This window comes from Rosa chinensis, chromosome 3 (assembly GCF_002994745.2).
Source record: "Rosa chinensis cultivar Old Blush chromosome 3, RchiOBHm-V2, whole genome shotgun sequence".
Taxonomy (NCBI): domain Eukaryota; kingdom Viridiplantae; phylum Streptophyta; class Magnoliopsida; order Rosales; family Rosaceae; genus Rosa; species Rosa chinensis.
The window spans coordinates 7693176-7710606 of record NC_037090.1 but is presented as its reverse complement, the minus strand read 5'-3'; the positions used below and the strand labels follow the sequence as shown (position 1 = coordinate 7710606).

Genomic DNA, 17431 nt, shown 5'->3' with positions numbered 1-17431 from the left:
ACCTGGCTCCCACAATCGCCAGCATACATCTCCACCAGAGAAGATCCGGTCAAAGCCCAGATCAACCACATCATCAATAACCAGCGTATCCACGATACCAGCATCAGCAGCCAGATCACGCACCATGCCATCAATACCCAGCGTATCCACACCGACACCATCAGGGACCAGATCACTCACCTTGCCATCAACGTCGACCGTCGCAACAAAGGGAAAAGGTAGGCTAAGGCCTACAAGCAAAGCGTTCCGACAGAGAAGCCCGCCGGAGACACCGAGATAGGGACCATAAAGAAAGGCTGATCCTTTCTTCCTGATCGCAGGCACACCGCCGCCGCCCCTTAAGGGAGGAGGCCAACAGGGAAACTCTCTTGCGAGAGGCAGAGGGTTAGGCATAGGGTTTTTTAGTGAGCGACTAGACTTTTGTATATGGATAAAGTTATTTTTATGTAGTAACTTTAAGTTGCAGTGTGGATTTTTATTTTTATTTTAATTTTTTTTATATACAAAAAAGGTACATCAGACAACTAAAGGGCAAAAATATCATATGAGTGTTTCTTTGGTGATTGACTCTTTGTATATCATGTGAAATCTAAAGGACACCTTCAAGACATGGAGCACCGAAGCTTAATTGACACACCTATAGAACAATATATATGCAGGATGTTCATTTTACATTCAAATTTTAGTTAAGTATTCGAAACTAATATGAATTAGATCAGGATAAGATGGACAAATATGAGAATGGCATGATTCACATGATATGACAACATTTTTTTTTTTTTTATGACAACATTATTTCATAGTTTAGATATATGACACAATGGGCCAATTCATTAACCCACAAATTGCAAAAAAATTAACAAATACTTCCCAACCAAAAATTTGGTGACAACGCTACTAAACCATTCTGTCGTAGTGTCGTTGCTCTGAGAAATTAAGGAAGCAAAAAGCCAAAAGCTCAAACACCGCGATCCCACTGGTTTGGATCCAGCTGTTACAACAACAGTGAGAAGAGTAATCAACAATGGCCGCCAGATTGGTATCTCGCTCCTCTCTTCACAACCAATCCAATCCCTTCTCCCTTTTCTTCACCAAGCTTCACACAACCACAGCTCCAATCAACCACACCCACAAACTCATCTCTTTCTCTTCTTCTTCTCCTTCATCCACAACAACCCATAACAGCAGGTCTCTTCTTCCTCCGCCACCATTCTCTTCCTTTCGCCTCTTCAGCTCCTCCGAACCCAACACCAAGCGTTCCACCCTCGTCAATTTCTCTCTCCCCTCCGACGACGAAGACGACGACGCCGATCAGAAACCAAACGACAAGTCGTCGTCGTCGTCCCTCCCTCCTCCCTACGACCCATTCAACAAGAAGCCGGCGATCGAAGACCCAGAAGACCCAAAAGACTTGCAGGAAGTGTTCCACAAGATGCGCACAGATGGGCTCCAAAACAATGCAGTCAAGATGTTCGACGCTTTGTCCAAGGACGGCCGCACCCACGAGGCCTTAGAGCTCTTCGCCCAGATCAAAGACAAGGGCCACATGCCCGACGTGGTGGCCCACACCGCAGTCATCGAGGCCTACGCCGCCGCCGGAAAGCCCAAGGAATCTCTCAAGGTGTACATGCGGATGTTGGCGTGTGGGGTTGCACCAAATGCCTACACTTATAGCGTGCTCATCAAGGCACTCGCTGCCGACGCCAGTTTCGTTGGGGATGCGAAGAAGTATCTGATAGAGATGATGGGGAAGGGAATGCGGCCCAATGCCGGGACGTGCGTGGCGGTGTTTGAGGCGTTTGCGGCCGAGGAGAGGGTGGAGGATGGGAGGGAGTTGCTGGAGGAGATGAAAGGGAAAGGGTTTGTGGCGGACGAGCAGGCGGTGAGGGAGGTGCTCAAGGGTAGAAGAGGAGCTGTGGTTAGAAGTGTCATCAACCTTCTCTTTGGAAAGTAGATTGATTGCTCGTTTCGTTGTGTTTGCTGAAAGTTAGTACGTAATGGAAATGCGTTTGAGGACATAATAACTCTGTGTTGTTTGAGTTGGAAATTTAATTGCTATGAACTTGTTCGCTAACTAGAGTAGACCGAAATTATGAACAAAATACTGTTTGTCCCCAGAAATGATCGAAATCGTTCCGCTGTGATCATTAAAATCTGACATTCTTCGTTTATTTGAACAAGTGAATGGTCGAGTGCCAAGATAGACTTATTTTCAAATTGGGTTTCACCTAATATTTGTCTGCAGTACTTACAAACTACTGCTTCAAGGTAACAGTTCATCGGCGTCTCCATTTTGGCCAGCTCCGTTCTTTAATTTATTTGAGTGTGTTTGCTTCTGTCGATGCTTTTTCTTTCTGCCCAGTTTACTGTTGTCTTTTTCTCTCTTTTTGGTTTCCTTGTCTTCCGTCTCGTTGGAGTGACTTGATAATCTTTGCTTGTTGGGCCTTGTATCTTGCTTGGGCGCATGGCCTTCTGATTGTATCTTGTAGCCTTGGGATTGTGTAATGAAGTTTCATTTGACCCAAAAAAAAAAAAAACACAACAAATGTAAGGTCATGTGGAAATTCAAATTTCATTCAAGTTTCACTTCACATCAAAGACTAGGGCTGGGCGTTTAAGCCCGAAAACCCGCAAACCCGGACCGGCCTGTCAAAGCCCGACCCGTTCGGGCCGGGCCCTATTTTTTTTTTAAGCAAAACGGTTCGGGCCGGGCATTCAATTTCAAAGTTACGGTTCGGGCCGGGCCTTCACTTTCAAAGTTGAAAAAACCCGTCCGGCCCGTTTTAGTTAAAATAGACAGATGTCCATATATTATTGGTCAAATATAGGGCTCAAAATCTTACCATAGTATCGGACGCACTGAAATATATTCCTCACTAAAATACCTAAGCTCCTAAACGACTAATCTGTCTCAGCAGCCTTCATTTCTTCAATTCTTCCCAAACCCGATCTGAACTGAGAGAGGCCGCCATATCCGCCAACGCCGAGACTGCTCTCTCCCTCACTTCACCTGCACCGCGAGACGCTGAGACTGCTCTCTCTCTCTCTTCACATCACGCTGTGAGTTTCTTTCTCTTTGTTCAGTTTCTTTCTCTTTCTCTTTGTATCTCTGTATCTCTCTCCCCCTTTCAATCTCTCTGTGTTCTTACTGTGTTTTCGTTTGTCAAGTTTTAAATTTGTTATTGATTTGCAGGCGGTTCGCTGGGTTTGTGTTTGGTGCCAAGGGGACTGTGATTCAGTCTGTGGAGTATTTCTGCTGTGATCCCAATCTAATTTTGCAAGTATCAAATTGGGTTTTAAACTTTTAATCGGTTAGGTATCCAATCGAGCTCCTCTTTCCGTTAAGATTTAAGAAAGAAAGAGACTGCTCTGGGCCATCGACCACTTAAGGTACTCCAATCACTTCCTTAATTATTGTTTTTGTGAAATTGAAGGACTGGGTTTCAGTTTAATTGTCAAGGGAAGGTAGTTTGTGCATTGAAGGCTTGAATTAGAGGGTTCTGTGGTCAATTTGTGGGGTAGTTTGGATTTGAAGTGTTTTAAGGGTTTTTAATTGAGTAATTGGTGAGCAAACGATTTGATTATGAGAATTTGACTTCTTTGGAGCTATATGTATAAACTTTATTTTGCTGAAATTGCAGGTGGTGCTTAGGATTTGAGTTTGGGGTTCCATATATGTCAAGAGTAAACAAGAAGCTCAGCGTTTAGATTTTGATTTTATAAAGGCTCAGTTTTTGTTTCTTACTCAATGTTAGATATCTACATTTCAATTCGAAGAAACCCAGTTGACATATTCACAAGTTTAATTAACCCCAAAATCATTTAGACAGGCCATAAACTCTGCATTTGAATAGTCTTGGTGGGATTGGATATGGTTTCTTTGCTCGCCCTTCTTGCTAGTTTCTATCTGTGACTTATAATGTTCAATATATGGCTCACCAAGTCTCTATTTGAATTAGGAAATCAAAATGTGTGAATTGTGAACAAATGTATGACGAAGTTGACTACAAATCATTACTTGTAAAAATTGTCTTTTTTATTTTTATTGTTATTTTTAAACTTGATCAGCTACTGGATTTAATAATCATGTATTGATGTAGTTTGCTAAAACTCTCTGTTTTATTGGAGCATAAAGACTTGCAAGTTCAAGACTGTGGTCATCTCTGTGTTTTTTTACTTTTTATATGGGTTTTGGTTGCAGCTGGTGTTTGTACGGCAATTGGGCAGCTGTCCAAGCCTTTAACTAATGTAATTCTGTATGGGAAAGAGTTTGAAACCGCTGGCGGCTTCCCTTCCACTCATTCCTCTGTAAGCTAGAAGAATCATTTCGACGTTGGGTTTAAACGGCGACTAGCTGCTGTGGAAGGAAGCTGTATTTTAATTAGGACTTTCTATTTCATTGCATATTTGTACTTGAATTTGGACTTCGTATTTAAATTTGGACACTTTGTATTTCAATTGTAGCTTTAATTGTTCTTGATGAGTACTTGAATTTGGATATTATGTATTCTGGATATTCGAATTTGCAGCTTGAACTTTGGATCTTGATATTGTGTTTTGATTCAAATCTTCACCAGGTTGTGATATGAATGAAATTTGGATATATAGCAAAGTAGATATAAAAATAGTAAAATACAGGTTTTTGGGCCCGAAAGCCCGCAAGCCCGGCCAGAAATGAAACGGGCCGGTCCTTGTTTGTGTCAAAACGGGCCGGTCCCGGGCCCAATGAAAAACGGGCCGGTCCCGAGCCCAGTGAAATTATTGTTGGACCCGGCCCGTTCCCAGCCCTATCAAAGACAATGAGTCAATGATGTTTAAAAAAAGAAGACAATGATGTCTTCTTTTTATTTTTTTTTATTTTTTATTTTTATAACTTCTTCGTTTTCACAAGAGTACACAAGTTTTTTCTCTCCTTCACAAGAGAAACCAGTCAAACCACATATTGTACTACTAGATTACATTCTTGTACATCAGTTGTTTTTTCTACTGGCTAACAAAGAGAAAAGTAAAACAACACACATTACAGGACAATGATTCGATTTGATGCCATCTCTTTCATAAAGACAATGATGTCCTTAATATTCGTCTATTTAACATTTGGAAGATACTTATAACCGTTGAATAGCCAAAGTCATTCTCATGTTTAGTAAATCTTCTATTTGTTCACTGTAGAAATAAAAGAAGTCGACGGTATGTTGTTCTGAAAAATGGATTAATTCTAAGTGAGGGTTGACATAAATGGTAAGGCACTTATTTGAATGAAATCCTCATTCAAGTTCGAGCTCCAACGATTCGTATGAAAATACCTAGAGGCCTAGCTCTGTTAGGGTTGGGAGAGTGCCGCCTCCGACCTCTCTGTACCTTCCTCCATCATCTATGGAGTACTGTTCTGGTACTAGTTTCGGTGTCGGCTGTCTCGCGTACGGCTTCTGTTTGGCCCTGTATCAGGTTGTGGCTCACTTCTTGGCCTGTGACATTCTCTTCCTTTCAGACTCATTTTGACCGTGGCTTTGTTCAATGGGGATCGAGAAGCGATGGCTGCGTTGGCTTCTCGAATCAGGACGGCCCCAAGAGTCGGGTGTCTTCGGCCATCTTGGGCACGACTCAAAGCAACAGTGTGTGGCCTTGGACTGGTGGCGAGTGATGGGCTAGTGAGGGGTAGGTTTTTGATTCAATTTTTCTGGGCAGTGGAGCAGCGCCTGGGCACTGGGTGGGATCTGCGCTACATTCTGTGGTAGAGGCGGGTGGAGTCGCATTGGTGGGGCTGGGTTGTGCCTTCTTCGACGACGGGTGGTGGAGCAACTGTCGGGGTCGATGTCAAGGCTAGTGCCTAGTGTGGCTTTGGGTGCCCAAAGTAGAACCTTGTGGGTCTGGGCCTCTGCTTTGTTGGATTGCTCAAGCAGGGCTTTGGGCTGGGCCTTCTTTCTTGGGGTTTTGCAACTGGTGAATGAGCTCGATGCTGTTAGGGTTCGCATTTGGGATCCAGGAGACTTTTTATGGGCCCTAAATTTATCTACACGTTGGAATTGCTTCTTTGGTTACTTAGGTAGAAGATTGCTCTCTATTCAGCGCATTATTTTGCGTGGAGTAGGCAAGGTCGGTCACACTACCGCCGGTTATCTTGATAGAAGGTTACCCTCTATTCGACGTATACTTTTTGCGTGGAAGTATGGTCAGCCATACTATTGGTACTGTTTTACATAGCCCGAATTTTGTTCGGTGCCTCATCAAATACTTAATTGTATCCCTTCGTACTCTTGTTAGATTTATTTCCGATGCTTTGTTGTATCTAGTATTGCTCTTGCTATTTTATATTTTAATATAGTTTCTACATCTATAAGTTGTAATTTTTTGTATGATTATTGTTAATAAAATAGTTGTCTATTACTCTAAAAAAAGAAGAAGTTCGAGCTCCAACATTCATAAATGTTGCATTGGTAGCTAGGTTGCTGATACATGAGATGTGATGTTAGTGAAAGTGTCAGCTTTCACAAAGTCTGGCTTATTACAAGGCTCGACTACGGGCTTTTAAGGTGGAAGACCTTGGACCAACAGGGTCTGACACTCTGACTGCTCTAACATGTTAATCGGTGCTAGACCTAGATGTTAGTTGAGTTATTGCGGGTTATAGTTAATAATGTTTATGAGTTGGGGGGCTGCTTCGCTCTAGTCCAAATACCCTCATCCAAAAAAAGAAAAGATTAATTGGTTATTTTCTGGGTTAAATTTGAATTTAAATTAAGTTCTAGTGTGACATTCATATTTATTAGTTTTGCATAATAATCGAGTCAAACGTGAATGTCATGCTAGAACTCAATTAAGATTCATATACCACCAACAATGATTTTCTTTAGCTAATGAGTTCATGAATTGCCCCGGGTGGACTCAATTGAGAAGTATAGGTTTTCTTTCATTGTCACACATCGACCGACAACCCCCTGTTTTGTGACTTGAGTCACTTGACTGATTTCAAAAGATCATCGTGGCATGTTAACTAGTGGCAGTATACTCATTTGTGCTCTGGCCTACAACCATCATAAAAATCTAATTATAATCTAGAAGAAATATTGTTTTTATGAAAATTCTGTGCGATAGTAAAGACAATCTTTTGAGATACGCACACACTAACAAGTCAAACTATTCAAATTTTAGTACATGATAATGTTCTTACTATTCGTTCAGTGGTTTTAATTTTTAAACGAACAAAACTAGAGAATATACAGAAAATTGAAAGGAAGAGAACATATCTCGCAAAAGGAATGGTAGTGCTCGGACCCTTGACTGAACCGGATCAAAACTGTCGGCATTACTTGATCGGGACACCTTGGTTCGCTGGTCGGTGTATTGATGCCGAAATGTGCAGCTTTAGTTGCGACCTCTGTGTAATGAAGATATCTCCGAAGTACCTTAGGTAAAATGGATCAATAATCAATTATATCGAAAAGATAATACGTGTAAAGCTGCAATCATAGCTTTCCAGATGAAATGACAACACTGTTCAACTTTCCAGTATGGCTAAGCTATCTTTCACAAAGATGGCAACCTGTGCCATCTATCTCCACTGTAACAAGCTATCATTACTTTTTCCCACTGCCTCCTCTGACTAAACTTAACTCTTTCTCCTTTTTCTTCAATAAGAATCCGATTCTGCTTCTCCATCTTCCTCACTTTAGCAAACCAACTCAAAGTCATTTGAAGTGTTGCAAACTTGCAACCCTTTAACCCAACAACAACAACAACAACACCATGATGAAATTCAAGGTTGACTTCACCGGCGCCGGCAGCTCAGGCGGAAAAGACGACGACAAGCCTATACTGACCTTGGGCACGGCCAAGCTCAAAGTCGACCAGGAAAACAAAACAGCCACCTTCATAGTCGACCAGTCCAAGCTCCCTGCTCGTCCCTACAGCTCCAAGCCCGAACCGATCACCGTGGGCCCGGAAGACCCTACGGACTTGCGACAAGTCTTCCAGAAGGTGGAGACCACCGAAGGCATCATCAACAATGTGGTCAAGATGTTCGACGCTCTACTCACAAAAGGCCACGAGCGCGAGGCTGCGGAGATGCATGCTCAGATCGACCAGGGTTTCATGCCCGAGGTGGTGACCTACACCGGCGTCATGGAGGAGTACGCCGGCGCCGGCAAGACAGGGGACGTTCTCAAGGTGTACCAGCGCATGTTGGACTACGGGATCAACCCTAACAGCTACACTTACAGGGTTCTCATCAAGGCGCTGGCGGAAGATCCGGACTCGAAGTTTCTCGGAGATGCGAAGAAGTACCTGATGGAAATGATGGACGTGTGTTTGCGGCCCGATGCGGTTGCGTACACGGCTGTGTTTAAGGCGTTTGCTCGGCTGGAGAAGGCGGCGGAGGGGAGGAGGTTTTTGGAGGAGATGAAGGGGAAGGGGTTTGTGGCGGACGAGAAGGAAGTGAGGGAGGTTCTCAAGGGCAGAAGAGGACGTTTGGCTAAGAAAGTCATCAATCTTCTATTTGGCAAGTAGATTAGTTGGTGATGATGGTCATTAGTTAAGAACTACTATGGTTTGAAGCTTTGATTAGTGTTAAGAACTACTACGGTTGAATAACTTGAATCTCCGATTAGTGTTGAGAACTGATGTTTGATTAGTATGCTATTATTAATTTACTGACTTATGTTTGATTAGTGTTAGGAAACTACTTGTAAATGTAATGGAATTGCAATCTCTGTGTGGGAACTGGGAAGAGTACAATCGTACAAAACTTGGGATAATTCTTTGGTTCAAAAATGCTCGTTCACAGAATCACTGGCCCTCTTTTGCCAACCTTAAAACTTAAAAAAATATTCCAGTAAAAAAAAAAAAAAGTAGTTAATTCCAAAATTATTTGACTGTCCAATCACTTCAATAGTCCAAATGTATCAAATAAATATAGGATATTGATATTTCTTGTCAATCACAAAAAGGAGTAAAAAAGTAGTAGGTTTCACCCAAGAATTTTCCAAAGACGTAAAAGGCCTTTTAAATAAAGAAAAGAAACTATTGCCTTTCTCCTCAACTCGGCATTTTTTTGTGACACTAATTTGTCTCCCCGTTTGATAAGGAAAGCTTGTGTTTCCTAGTCCTATAAGTTATAGGTTCAATAATCCTATATAAGCACTAGTAATAGACAATAGACATCAATTCCCAATTATCTATAACTTGGTGATTGTCTAGAATCCTAGCTTGACATCAATATAAAGCGATACATGTCGACCAGCCAACCCAATATGGTTAAGGTAAAGGGAGTTTTGCAGGAGATCAAGAAAGCTATGGGGATTGATCAGGGTGACGAGAAGGCTCTTAGAGGAAGCAGGAAAAGACCTCCGGTGGTTAGAAGAATTTTCAAGATTCTCGTTGGCAAGAAGCTTGATTAACTGATTGCCCACTATGTTCAAATATAGATTGCTATATGAAATTAGGTCAAAGAAGATTCAAATTTATAGCTATATGTCTATAGGTTTGGTCTCCATACTTATTTAATATCAAGTTCTCTTGCTATATTGCTATATCAATTGGGTACTGTTATTTTCAAATTCATTGTCTAGACCTGAACAAAACATGTGCCTTGAGTAGAACCAGTGCTGAAGCTCTCAGTTTCTAACAATGGTTTAAAGACTATCTTCTATAGTTCTATGTCAAGGCATCAGATCGAATAACATCTGCACACCTTACTAATATGCCATTTGAATGCAAAGCAGCTCCAATATATATGCCAACACGCATCGCAAGCACTTGTTAACATACACTCATCGCCCATGTATTCGAAATTCTCATCAGGTCTCAAACCAGATTAATTGGTTCTCAAGGATACATGCTTACATCTAATTCATATTTGAGAAAGAGCCAACTACAATCAACTCCACAGCAGATTGCTTGTCTGTTCCTAAAACATCAGTCCTACAAACTATAGAAATAAGTACTCATGTAGATGTTAATTCATTTTCTTCGCTGGTCTTCTTGAAGTTCATTCATTAGCAGATGTACCAGACTTGTATGCCATCACCTGCTTTGCAATCATCTTCACAACGCAACTTCTTTTCCCTGCACTTATTGTACATTAGTGATTAGACTAGTAGATAGGTAGAACAGAAAGCATTGTGCATTTGCAAAATAAAGAGATGTTGGTACAAACTGTACGTATTTGGAGATGAAGTATATACTGAACCTTAAATAATACTGATCACATGAATTCATGAAGATATATACATAAAAAGGTTATTCACTAGTCATTGAAAACCCTACAGCAAGCACACTTATCAGATCTTACTGGCTGTTAGGTTTAGTAATGATTGAACTGTGAGCACAGAGCACTTTGTGAAAATAAGTAAAAATTTGAAGCCTCAATCACTTGAAAGAAAATGTAAAAGCAGGTTAAAGGGTAGGCAAGTAGTGTAACAAAAGAAAAAAGGGTAGGCAAATAGAACAGTAAAACACCGAGCCTCTTCACCAATAATGAATGAAGTTCAGTAACTAAAATCTACGAATCACAGCGAGAGGTGGTGAACATGCTTATCTAGCTAGGTATATAATTTAACATATTGCTACCACAACTTATCCTATTTTGCTAATAAATTGAGCTCTTCTTGCTTAACAGTGGGAATATTAGGCCAAAAGGGTAACTAAATTAAACCTAAATTGGTCTCCACACAAGTCACTAATGACATCAAATTTAAACAATGCAACTAGCACAAAGAGAAAGAACAAATCAATGAAAACTAAAGTTAGGGAGACCAATTTAGGTTTTAGTCTATAGGCCAAAAGGGTAAAGACTAGAACCTGGAATAATGGCTGCAAGTCCCAAAAACAGAATGATTGATACTGTCACGGCAGTAGCTATCACAGTGCCGAGTCCTCCTGTTCCTCCAGAACCAGTACATGATTTGATGCAGTTATCAGATTCAGCTCCACTCCCAGCACAAGCATCACATGCCTCAACATTAGATTTAGATTCTGCTCCACTTCCACCACAAGTTTCAAATGCCTCAGCAAACGAAACTTTAATTACAATGGGTTCTTTAAACCTGCAACATGGAAGTTAGAAGATTGACCAAGTCATTTGAAGGTTATGGTAATAGCATACTCTTGCAAAGATGCAAAAGAATATTGAATTCCATTTTTTTCACACGAAGGAGGAATGGGGAAAACACGTCAAATGTTGAGGCAAAAAAGGGAATGTTTTGACAGGAATATAACCAATTAACGCGAACTGCACAGCTAAACACTTACCGAATTTCATATATCTGGCTTCCAGTGGACTTGACATTGACGTTAATGCCTCCTGATTCACCCGTTCCATAGAACTGAAAAGTGACCTAAGTTGATCATTCATCAGAACGCAGTTAAATGATTAGTTCCTTCACTAGAAAAACAAAAGAACTACTGTGTATGAATGTTTGTGCATATGTCTATATTGTCTACAAGACCACAAAGAGTTGGTCATGATCGTACCCCGGTTGAACCTGTCGTCCAAGAACCATAATCTCCCTGTAAGCCTGCATCACCAGAGCGATCATATGCAGTTCTCTTCTCATCATCTGATAGGACCTACACAACTTCTTCATTACCACATGAACGGAAAAGGAAAGCGTTGATGCATCATGCAATACATTCACTAATTTTACAACTGCTGAATCCATCCAACATCAAACAATACATCACCAATGGACAGGAATTTATGAAACTAACACAATAACTCAATAATAGTTGGTCAGAGGTATTGCATTTGGCAAATACAGAAATGAAAAACAACACCATACTTTTAAGGAAAGGTGAAAGAAGCAAAAAGTAGAACTTACCTCATATGCAGCAGTAATCTCTTTGAACTTCTCCTCAGCTCCAGAGTCCTTGTTCAAATCAGGATGATACTGTTCCGACAATTAAAATTTATTCACAAAAAAGTTACCCTCCTTTCAGAAACAACAAAAAGATTAAAGCTTTTTGATTTCAAATGAAAAAAAGATCTAATCTTTGTGCTAAACAAGCTTTCAGATACGTTAAGAGCAGCTCACATTTTCATCCAACTGATAAATTTACCACAAGGGGAAAGCTAACCTGTAGAGCGAGCTTTCGATAAGATGTCTTTATCTCCTTCAAGGTGGCATTTCTGTGGAGGTTGAGGGTCTTATAGTAATCAGTTCCGGCGGCCCTGATGACCAAACGTGGAGGTTTTGTACGGGTGAAATGAGCAAAATTGGGTTTCAAAGTTGGGTCTTTTCCGGAGCTGAGAATGGAGTTGGGGAATTGGGGGAGCTTGGAGGTGAAGTGGGTTTGGATTATGGCCATGCTTGATTCTTGGAGAGTTGGAGTGGAATGGAAAGTGGAGAAAGATGACAGAAAACTTGGAGGGGGTGAGAATGTGAGAGATTTTGGGTTTTGCAGAGGTTTTAGGTTGGGGGGCACCCCCATGTTTCTCTTTTATTTAAATGATGATTATATTATATGGGTTTACTTCCTTGGCACTGAAAAATTCGAATCGATAAAAATAATTAAAATCGAATTAAATCGCTAAAAATTATAAGACTAGCCATCTGCATACCCCATGCTCATAGCTCGATATAGTAATAACCTGATCAAAGCTAAAAACAGACTAAAAGAATAGACGCATTAGACTCAACATCTGAATATATTGAATTTTAAGAAGACGATTTGACTAAAAGGCTGCAAGAACATTCAGTAATGGTTGTCAAATTCAAAAATTTTAATTATGGGAATGTTTTTTTCACCGCTGAAAACAGTGGTCAACAATAGTTTTCAATTTGAAAAAAAATTAAATTAGGAAATGTTCTTTGTCGAAAAGTTCGTCAACAATGGTTGTCAAATTTAAAAAATTGAATCAGTGAATGGCCTTTGGTGAATGCTATAAAATTTGTAAAATATCATTGTAGAATTGGTATAAGATTGAGATTGTTATTGAGTGATAATTTTGACGTTCCACTTTGCATAATATTTGTTCACTTACACTCTGTTCTTAAAATAAAACGTAAGCAACAAAATGGATTGCCAAAATCACTGTCTTCATTCAATTCATAAATTACCACACTCTTTTAGCCTTTATTCCATACTTACCCGTACCATATTCACGCTCCTTTTTATTTCTTTATTTCTTTTAGCTTTGTTTTGTCAACTAAACTAATTGGCGATTTGGGAATTTCCAAAGATGGAAAATTCTAGTTAATGGAACACACCTAGCAACAGGTAAAATGGCTAATTAGCCAAAAGAAAACCAAGATAATAAATAAAAGACAGGATTAATAGAAGTTTCTCGAAGGGCTAAAGGGTTTAAGGCAGCGCCTTTCCATATATATATATATTGTATTGCCTCCTTCAGTCCTTCATATCAACTAGTCTTCTTCCTTACTCCTCGCCACTCCTACACCAGAGGTAAAAAGGTCAGTTCTTTCCATGAAGAATTGATTGTAATGATGTATTAACGTACCTAACTTCAATATATGCACCCTCATCTTCACTATTTCAGAGTTTTGATTGATTTCATTCTCTAGGGTTTATGTTGAGTATGAATCTGTAACCCTGAACTTGTTTTACACTAGATTTTTTGTTGTGAGAAAGATGAAGGAAGTGTTTGTTTATACTATTCTTTTGCCTTGGTTGGTTCAATTTTTTATTTTTCAGATTCTTGAAAGAGTACTTGTTTTTCCAATTTATGTTTTTCTAGACTGAAAAGTTAGCAATGGCAAGCACTAAACCAAAACCAAATTAACAGCCCCCAATTTGAAGAAATGTTGGAGCTTTGACCCATTTCTATTTCTAGAGTATTGTTTGGCTTGAGTCTGTAGTTTACAACTTGATTTAATTTACACTTAACTTGGTTGTGACAAAGCTGAAGAAAGTGTCTATATATATTTTCCTTTTCTCTTGGTTTGCTTCAATTTTTGATTTTTCATATTCTTCATTGACCGGTACTTAAATCCTGTTTATGTTCTGTAGACTGAAAATTAACAATGGCAAGCTCAAGGTCAAGGTCAAGGTCAAGGTCCAAAACCAAAACCCAGACTACGATTAAGGTTAACAGCCCCCACATTGGTAGCATTGTGTTTGACAGTAACAGCCTTCCTCCATCTCTTTGGGAAGACGGCTACAGGCCAGGCATCGTGGCTGGCCCAGGGGACCCGGAGGACTTGCCTGAAGTTTTTGACAAGGTGATGAACAGCCCTGAAGGCTTTATGAAGAATTTTGTGAAGATGTTTGATAACCTGTTAACAGACGGCTACAAGGACTTGGCTGTGGAGATTGGGAATAGTCTTACGGAAGAGGGTGTTGTACCCCAGATTGTGATCGTGACAGGGATTATTGATGAGTATGCTGAGGCTGGCAAGACCATGGAGGCTCTTTATGTGTTCAGGATGATTTGGGAACATTGTGCCCTCAATGCTTACACTTACAGTGTTATCATCAAAGCACTAGCTGCGGATCCGGAGCCCAATTTTCTTGGGGTTGCCAAGGAATGTGTGATGGAGATGATGGGGAAGGGAATGCAGCCCAATGCCAAGACTTACACGGCCGTGCTTGAGGCGTATGCAGGGCATGAGAAGATGGAGGAGGGCAAGATGTTTCTGCAGGAGATGAAAGCTAATGGGTTTGTGGCAGACAGGAAGGCAATGAGGGAGATGAGAAATGTTCTCAAGACTAAACGATCTCTGGTCAAAACCATCATTGAGATTCTGTTTGGTAAGTACAGTGTACCCTGAGCATTATGTACTAATTCCCTTTGCTCTGTTTTGTAATCAAATGGATATGTTTCTGATGTGGAAGCTTTTATCTTGTGTGGGTTTGAATTAAGAATATAGGATTGCTAGTTAAACCAGTTTACAAATTCATCTTTGTACGTAATGTCCTACTTTTGGTGCTAATGTGGGTATAAATTAGGAGTTCTAGTTGAAATGTTGAACCATTGAATGAGTTGGTAAATGCGTCTGATACCTAGGTGCTAATGGGTTGTGTGGGAAATTGCATGTAGATTGCTCTTGCTTTATCTATGTTTAATACTTTGGTGAGTTCTTGAAATGACATGGACATGTTTCTCATCTCCTCCTGGCTTCTGTGTGGTGTGGAATTGAATTAGGATTGCTGTTCTTTACTAACTTTGACTAGTTGTTGGCTGTAGATAACTCGGAAGACTATTCAGGTGACTCAGAAGATGATGATGATGCTATAAAGAAGTCCAACAAAATGATGGAATATTTTAACTGCCCTCCTGATGGCTATGTTGGCAGCAAACACGTCATTGAGGACGATCCAGAAAACCCCAAAGATTTGGAACGAGTCTTCGACATAATGTGCAAGACAGAACCCCTCATCCACACTTTCACCAGGATGGTGAACATGCTAAAAAAAGATGGATTTCTGTCCCAAGCCCAGGAGATAAGGGCTGAGTTTGACTTGGGAGTATATATACCTGAAGTCGTGACCCACACCGGCGTCATTGAGATCTATGCCAAGAGTGATCAAGCCAAGGAGGCTCACAAGGTTTTCCTGCGCATGTTATCCCTCGGAGTTGCTCCAAATGCATACACTTATAGTGTTATCATTAAGGCACTTGCTAAAGACTCCAACTTCCTTGAAGATGCTAAGAAGTACTTGCTGGAAATGATGGATAAGGGAATGCAGCCTAATGCCAGGACATACACCCCTGTGTTTAAAGCCTTTGCTCGGCTGGAGGAGGATAACGTGAAGAAAGGGAAGGAGTTTCTGATGGAGATGAAAGCCAAGGGATTCAGGGCTAAAAAGAAGGCTGTGATGGAGGTTGTCAAGGGAAGAAAAGGACCAGTGGTTGAAACCGTTATCAGTATTCTCTTCGGCAAGTAGATCACCATTCTGTTGTCTTAACTTCTCTGTTGTGGTTTTGTGGGTATGAATTAGGATACCACGGAATGAATATGGGAATGTTTCTGATCATGTCATAGGACTTTTGTTATGTGGAACAATATCTGATTTCCTAGCTGCTAATTTTGTGTTGTGTGGGCAAGTAGATTGGTCATTCCTTTTGTGTTGAAAATTGACTTGTGCTGAAGTTCAGAACTTGAAATGGAAATGTGTCTCATGTCCTAGCTTTTATGGTGTGTGGTGTTCATATTTCTATTCACAATTTTTGACCTGTTTGAAACTTTGGAGAGAAGTTACAGAGCTTGTGATGAGATTTAAAACCCCTTTGCTAAAGAGTGCATAAAACGCCTCTATTTTCCACAAGTTGGCTATCTGTAGATATATATTTGAACCAGAGCAGAATTTCCGGCTGTTCTGTATTTCAGTTTCCTAACATTTTACTGGACTTGATGCATTCATCAGGCTTCTCCTCATAGCTGTAATTGAAAAATTTGTACTTACAAGGCTCAAGTATTTCCAGATTCAATAGCAGTGTATTTCAACAAGTGAAGTAAAAGTTTCAGTTTCCTATCCTTAGACTCTTTAGTAGATAGAGGTATTTTAAGTGTGGATGTTGAGAACCAAATTGGAGCTTCTGATTGGATAACTGAATGGTTAAGGTCTCTTTAGAATTATAGGGTTTCATCAGTCCAATTAATTAACAAGAAAATCTTTTGGAAAAAATTGAAGTTTTGAGCTATAACTTCAACCTCCATACCATGGATCTAATAGTCATGCATATGACTACAATTTGCTCTCGGTAGCGCAGAGGCTGTAAATCTAGTTAACCCCCCTTAACCAAGCTGCTCTGAAAATGATTTGATTGTCGAGGAAACCGAAGCTCTACAGTATACAATAATACAACTGGAAGTCTGGAACTGCAAAATGTGTGTTTCCAACCGCGGTAAGGAAGCAAAGTAGCACCGGGCAGAGTGTCGCAAAATTTTCTCTAGTGAGCATTCATTTTCTCTTGTATTAAATTAGTGCCCGGAATTAATGGCTAATGAAATCAATTGACGACTCAAATGTTCATAATTTTTTTTAATTAAATAAGGAATTAGGTGATATTAGTTTCTCTAAAACAAATGATGTATGATGTAGAGAGCAAGTCGTACACTTAATTTCAAAATAAAAAGATCTGCCACACTCTAGCACCCGCGGCATGTCCAAAGGTCTTTTTTTCTACTAAAAGCGCTTATAAGGTGGCTTTTGCTTCTTTACACCCTGGTATTTCGGATCATTCCTCCTCTATGGTGATCCCAACTAGTTGGAAGCATTTATGGGATGCGTCTGTGCCAGGTAAGGTTAAGGTGCATGTTTGGAAGGTTTGTGCATCTATTTTGCCTACTGCTGGTCAGCTTAGGGAACGCAGAGTGCCTGTTGGTGAGGGGTGTCTATTCTGTAATAGGGAGGAGGAAACCATTTCCCATATCAGTAGGGAGTGCAGTTTTGTGAGGGATGTTGTTGGTCTAGCACCAGACCTTGGATCTGTGTTCGGACTACCGCCATGTTCCTTATTGGAGTAGTTGGC

The 17431-nt window shown here is 40.4% G+C and overlaps 4 protein-coding genes across 4 annotated transcripts; 3 read left to right on the top strand and 1 right to left on the bottom strand.

Moving 5' to 3' along the window:
* Window positions 1-845: 845 nt before the first annotated feature.
* On the top strand, window positions 846-2074 carry LOC112195383 (pentatricopeptide repeat-containing protein At4g38150). Its single transcript, XM_024335803.2, has one exon. It carries the CDS (start codon window positions 1025-1027, stop codon window positions 1952-1954), a length of 930 nt encoding a protein of 309 aa, XP_024191571.1. The 5' UTR covers window positions 846-1024; the 3' UTR covers window positions 1955-2074.
* Window positions 2075-7746: 5672 nt separating this feature from the next.
* LOC112194043 (pentatricopeptide repeat-containing protein At4g38150) lies at window positions 7747-8505 on the top strand. Its single transcript, XM_024334305.1, has one exon. The coding sequence runs from the start codon at window positions 7747-7749 to the stop codon at window positions 8503-8505; it is 759 nt and encodes a 252-aa protein (XP_024190073.1).
* Window positions 8506-9729: 1224 nt separating this feature from the next.
* Window positions 9730-12423, bottom strand: LOC112194042 (chaperone protein dnaJ A6, chloroplastic). The gene is made up of 6 exons (XM_024334304.2): window positions 12073-12423; window positions 11817-11885; window positions 11470-11565; window positions 11248-11333; window positions 10798-11042; window positions 9730-10062 (listed from the first exon to the last, which is right to left on the bottom strand). Exons 1-6 carry the CDS (start codon window positions 12301-12303, stop codon window positions 9986-9988), a joined length of 804 nt encoding a protein of 267 aa, XP_024190072.1. The 5' UTR covers window positions 12304-12423; the 3' UTR covers window positions 9730-9985.
* A 949-nt stretch (window positions 12424-13372) lies between these two features.
* Window positions 13373-15933, top strand: LOC112195382 (pentatricopeptide repeat-containing protein At5g02860). Its single transcript, XM_024335802.2, has 3 exons — window positions 13373-13409; window positions 13966-14706; window positions 15143-15933. The coding sequence occupies exons 2-3, from the start codon at window positions 13980-13982 to the stop codon at window positions 15841-15843; spliced, it is 1428 nt and encodes a 475-aa protein (XP_024191570.1). The 5' UTR covers window positions 13373-13409; window positions 13966-13979; the 3' UTR covers window positions 15844-15933.
* The last annotated feature ends 1498 nt before the right edge of the window (window positions 15934-17431 follow it).

What these genes read in the sequence shown, in the direction of transcription:
- LOC112194043 (XM_024334305.1), top strand. Translation starts at nt 7,747, where the DNA reads ATGATGAAATTCAAGGTTGACTTCACCGGCGCCGGCAGCTCAGGCGGA.
- LOC112195382 (XM_024335802.2), top strand. Translation starts at nt 13,980, where the DNA reads ATGGCAAGCTCAAGGTCAAGGTCAAGGTCAAGGTCCAAAACCAAAACC. An exon ending in CATCATTGAGATTCTGTTTG is followed by an intron (nt 14,707 to 15,142) that starts GTAAGTACAGTG and finishes TGTTGGCTGTAG; the next exon opens with ATAACTCGGAAGACTATTCA.
- LOC112194042 (XM_024334304.2), bottom strand. Translation starts at nt 12,303, where the DNA reads ATGGCCATAATCCAAACCCACTTCACCTCCAAGCTCCCCCAATTCCCC. An exon ending in ATCGAAAGCTCGCTCTACAG is followed by an intron (nt 11,886 to 12,072) that starts GTTAGCTTTCCC and finishes TTGTCGGAACAG; the next exon opens with TATCATCCTGATTTGAACAA. An exon ending in AGCCAGATATATGAAATTCG is followed by an intron (nt 11,043 to 11,247) that starts GTAAGTGTTTAG and finishes TCCATGTTGCAG; the next exon opens with GTTTAAAGAACCCATTGTAA.
- LOC112195383 (XM_024335803.2), top strand. Translation starts at nt 1,025, where the DNA reads ATGGCCGCCAGATTGGTATCTCGCTCCTCTCTTCACAACCAATCCAAT.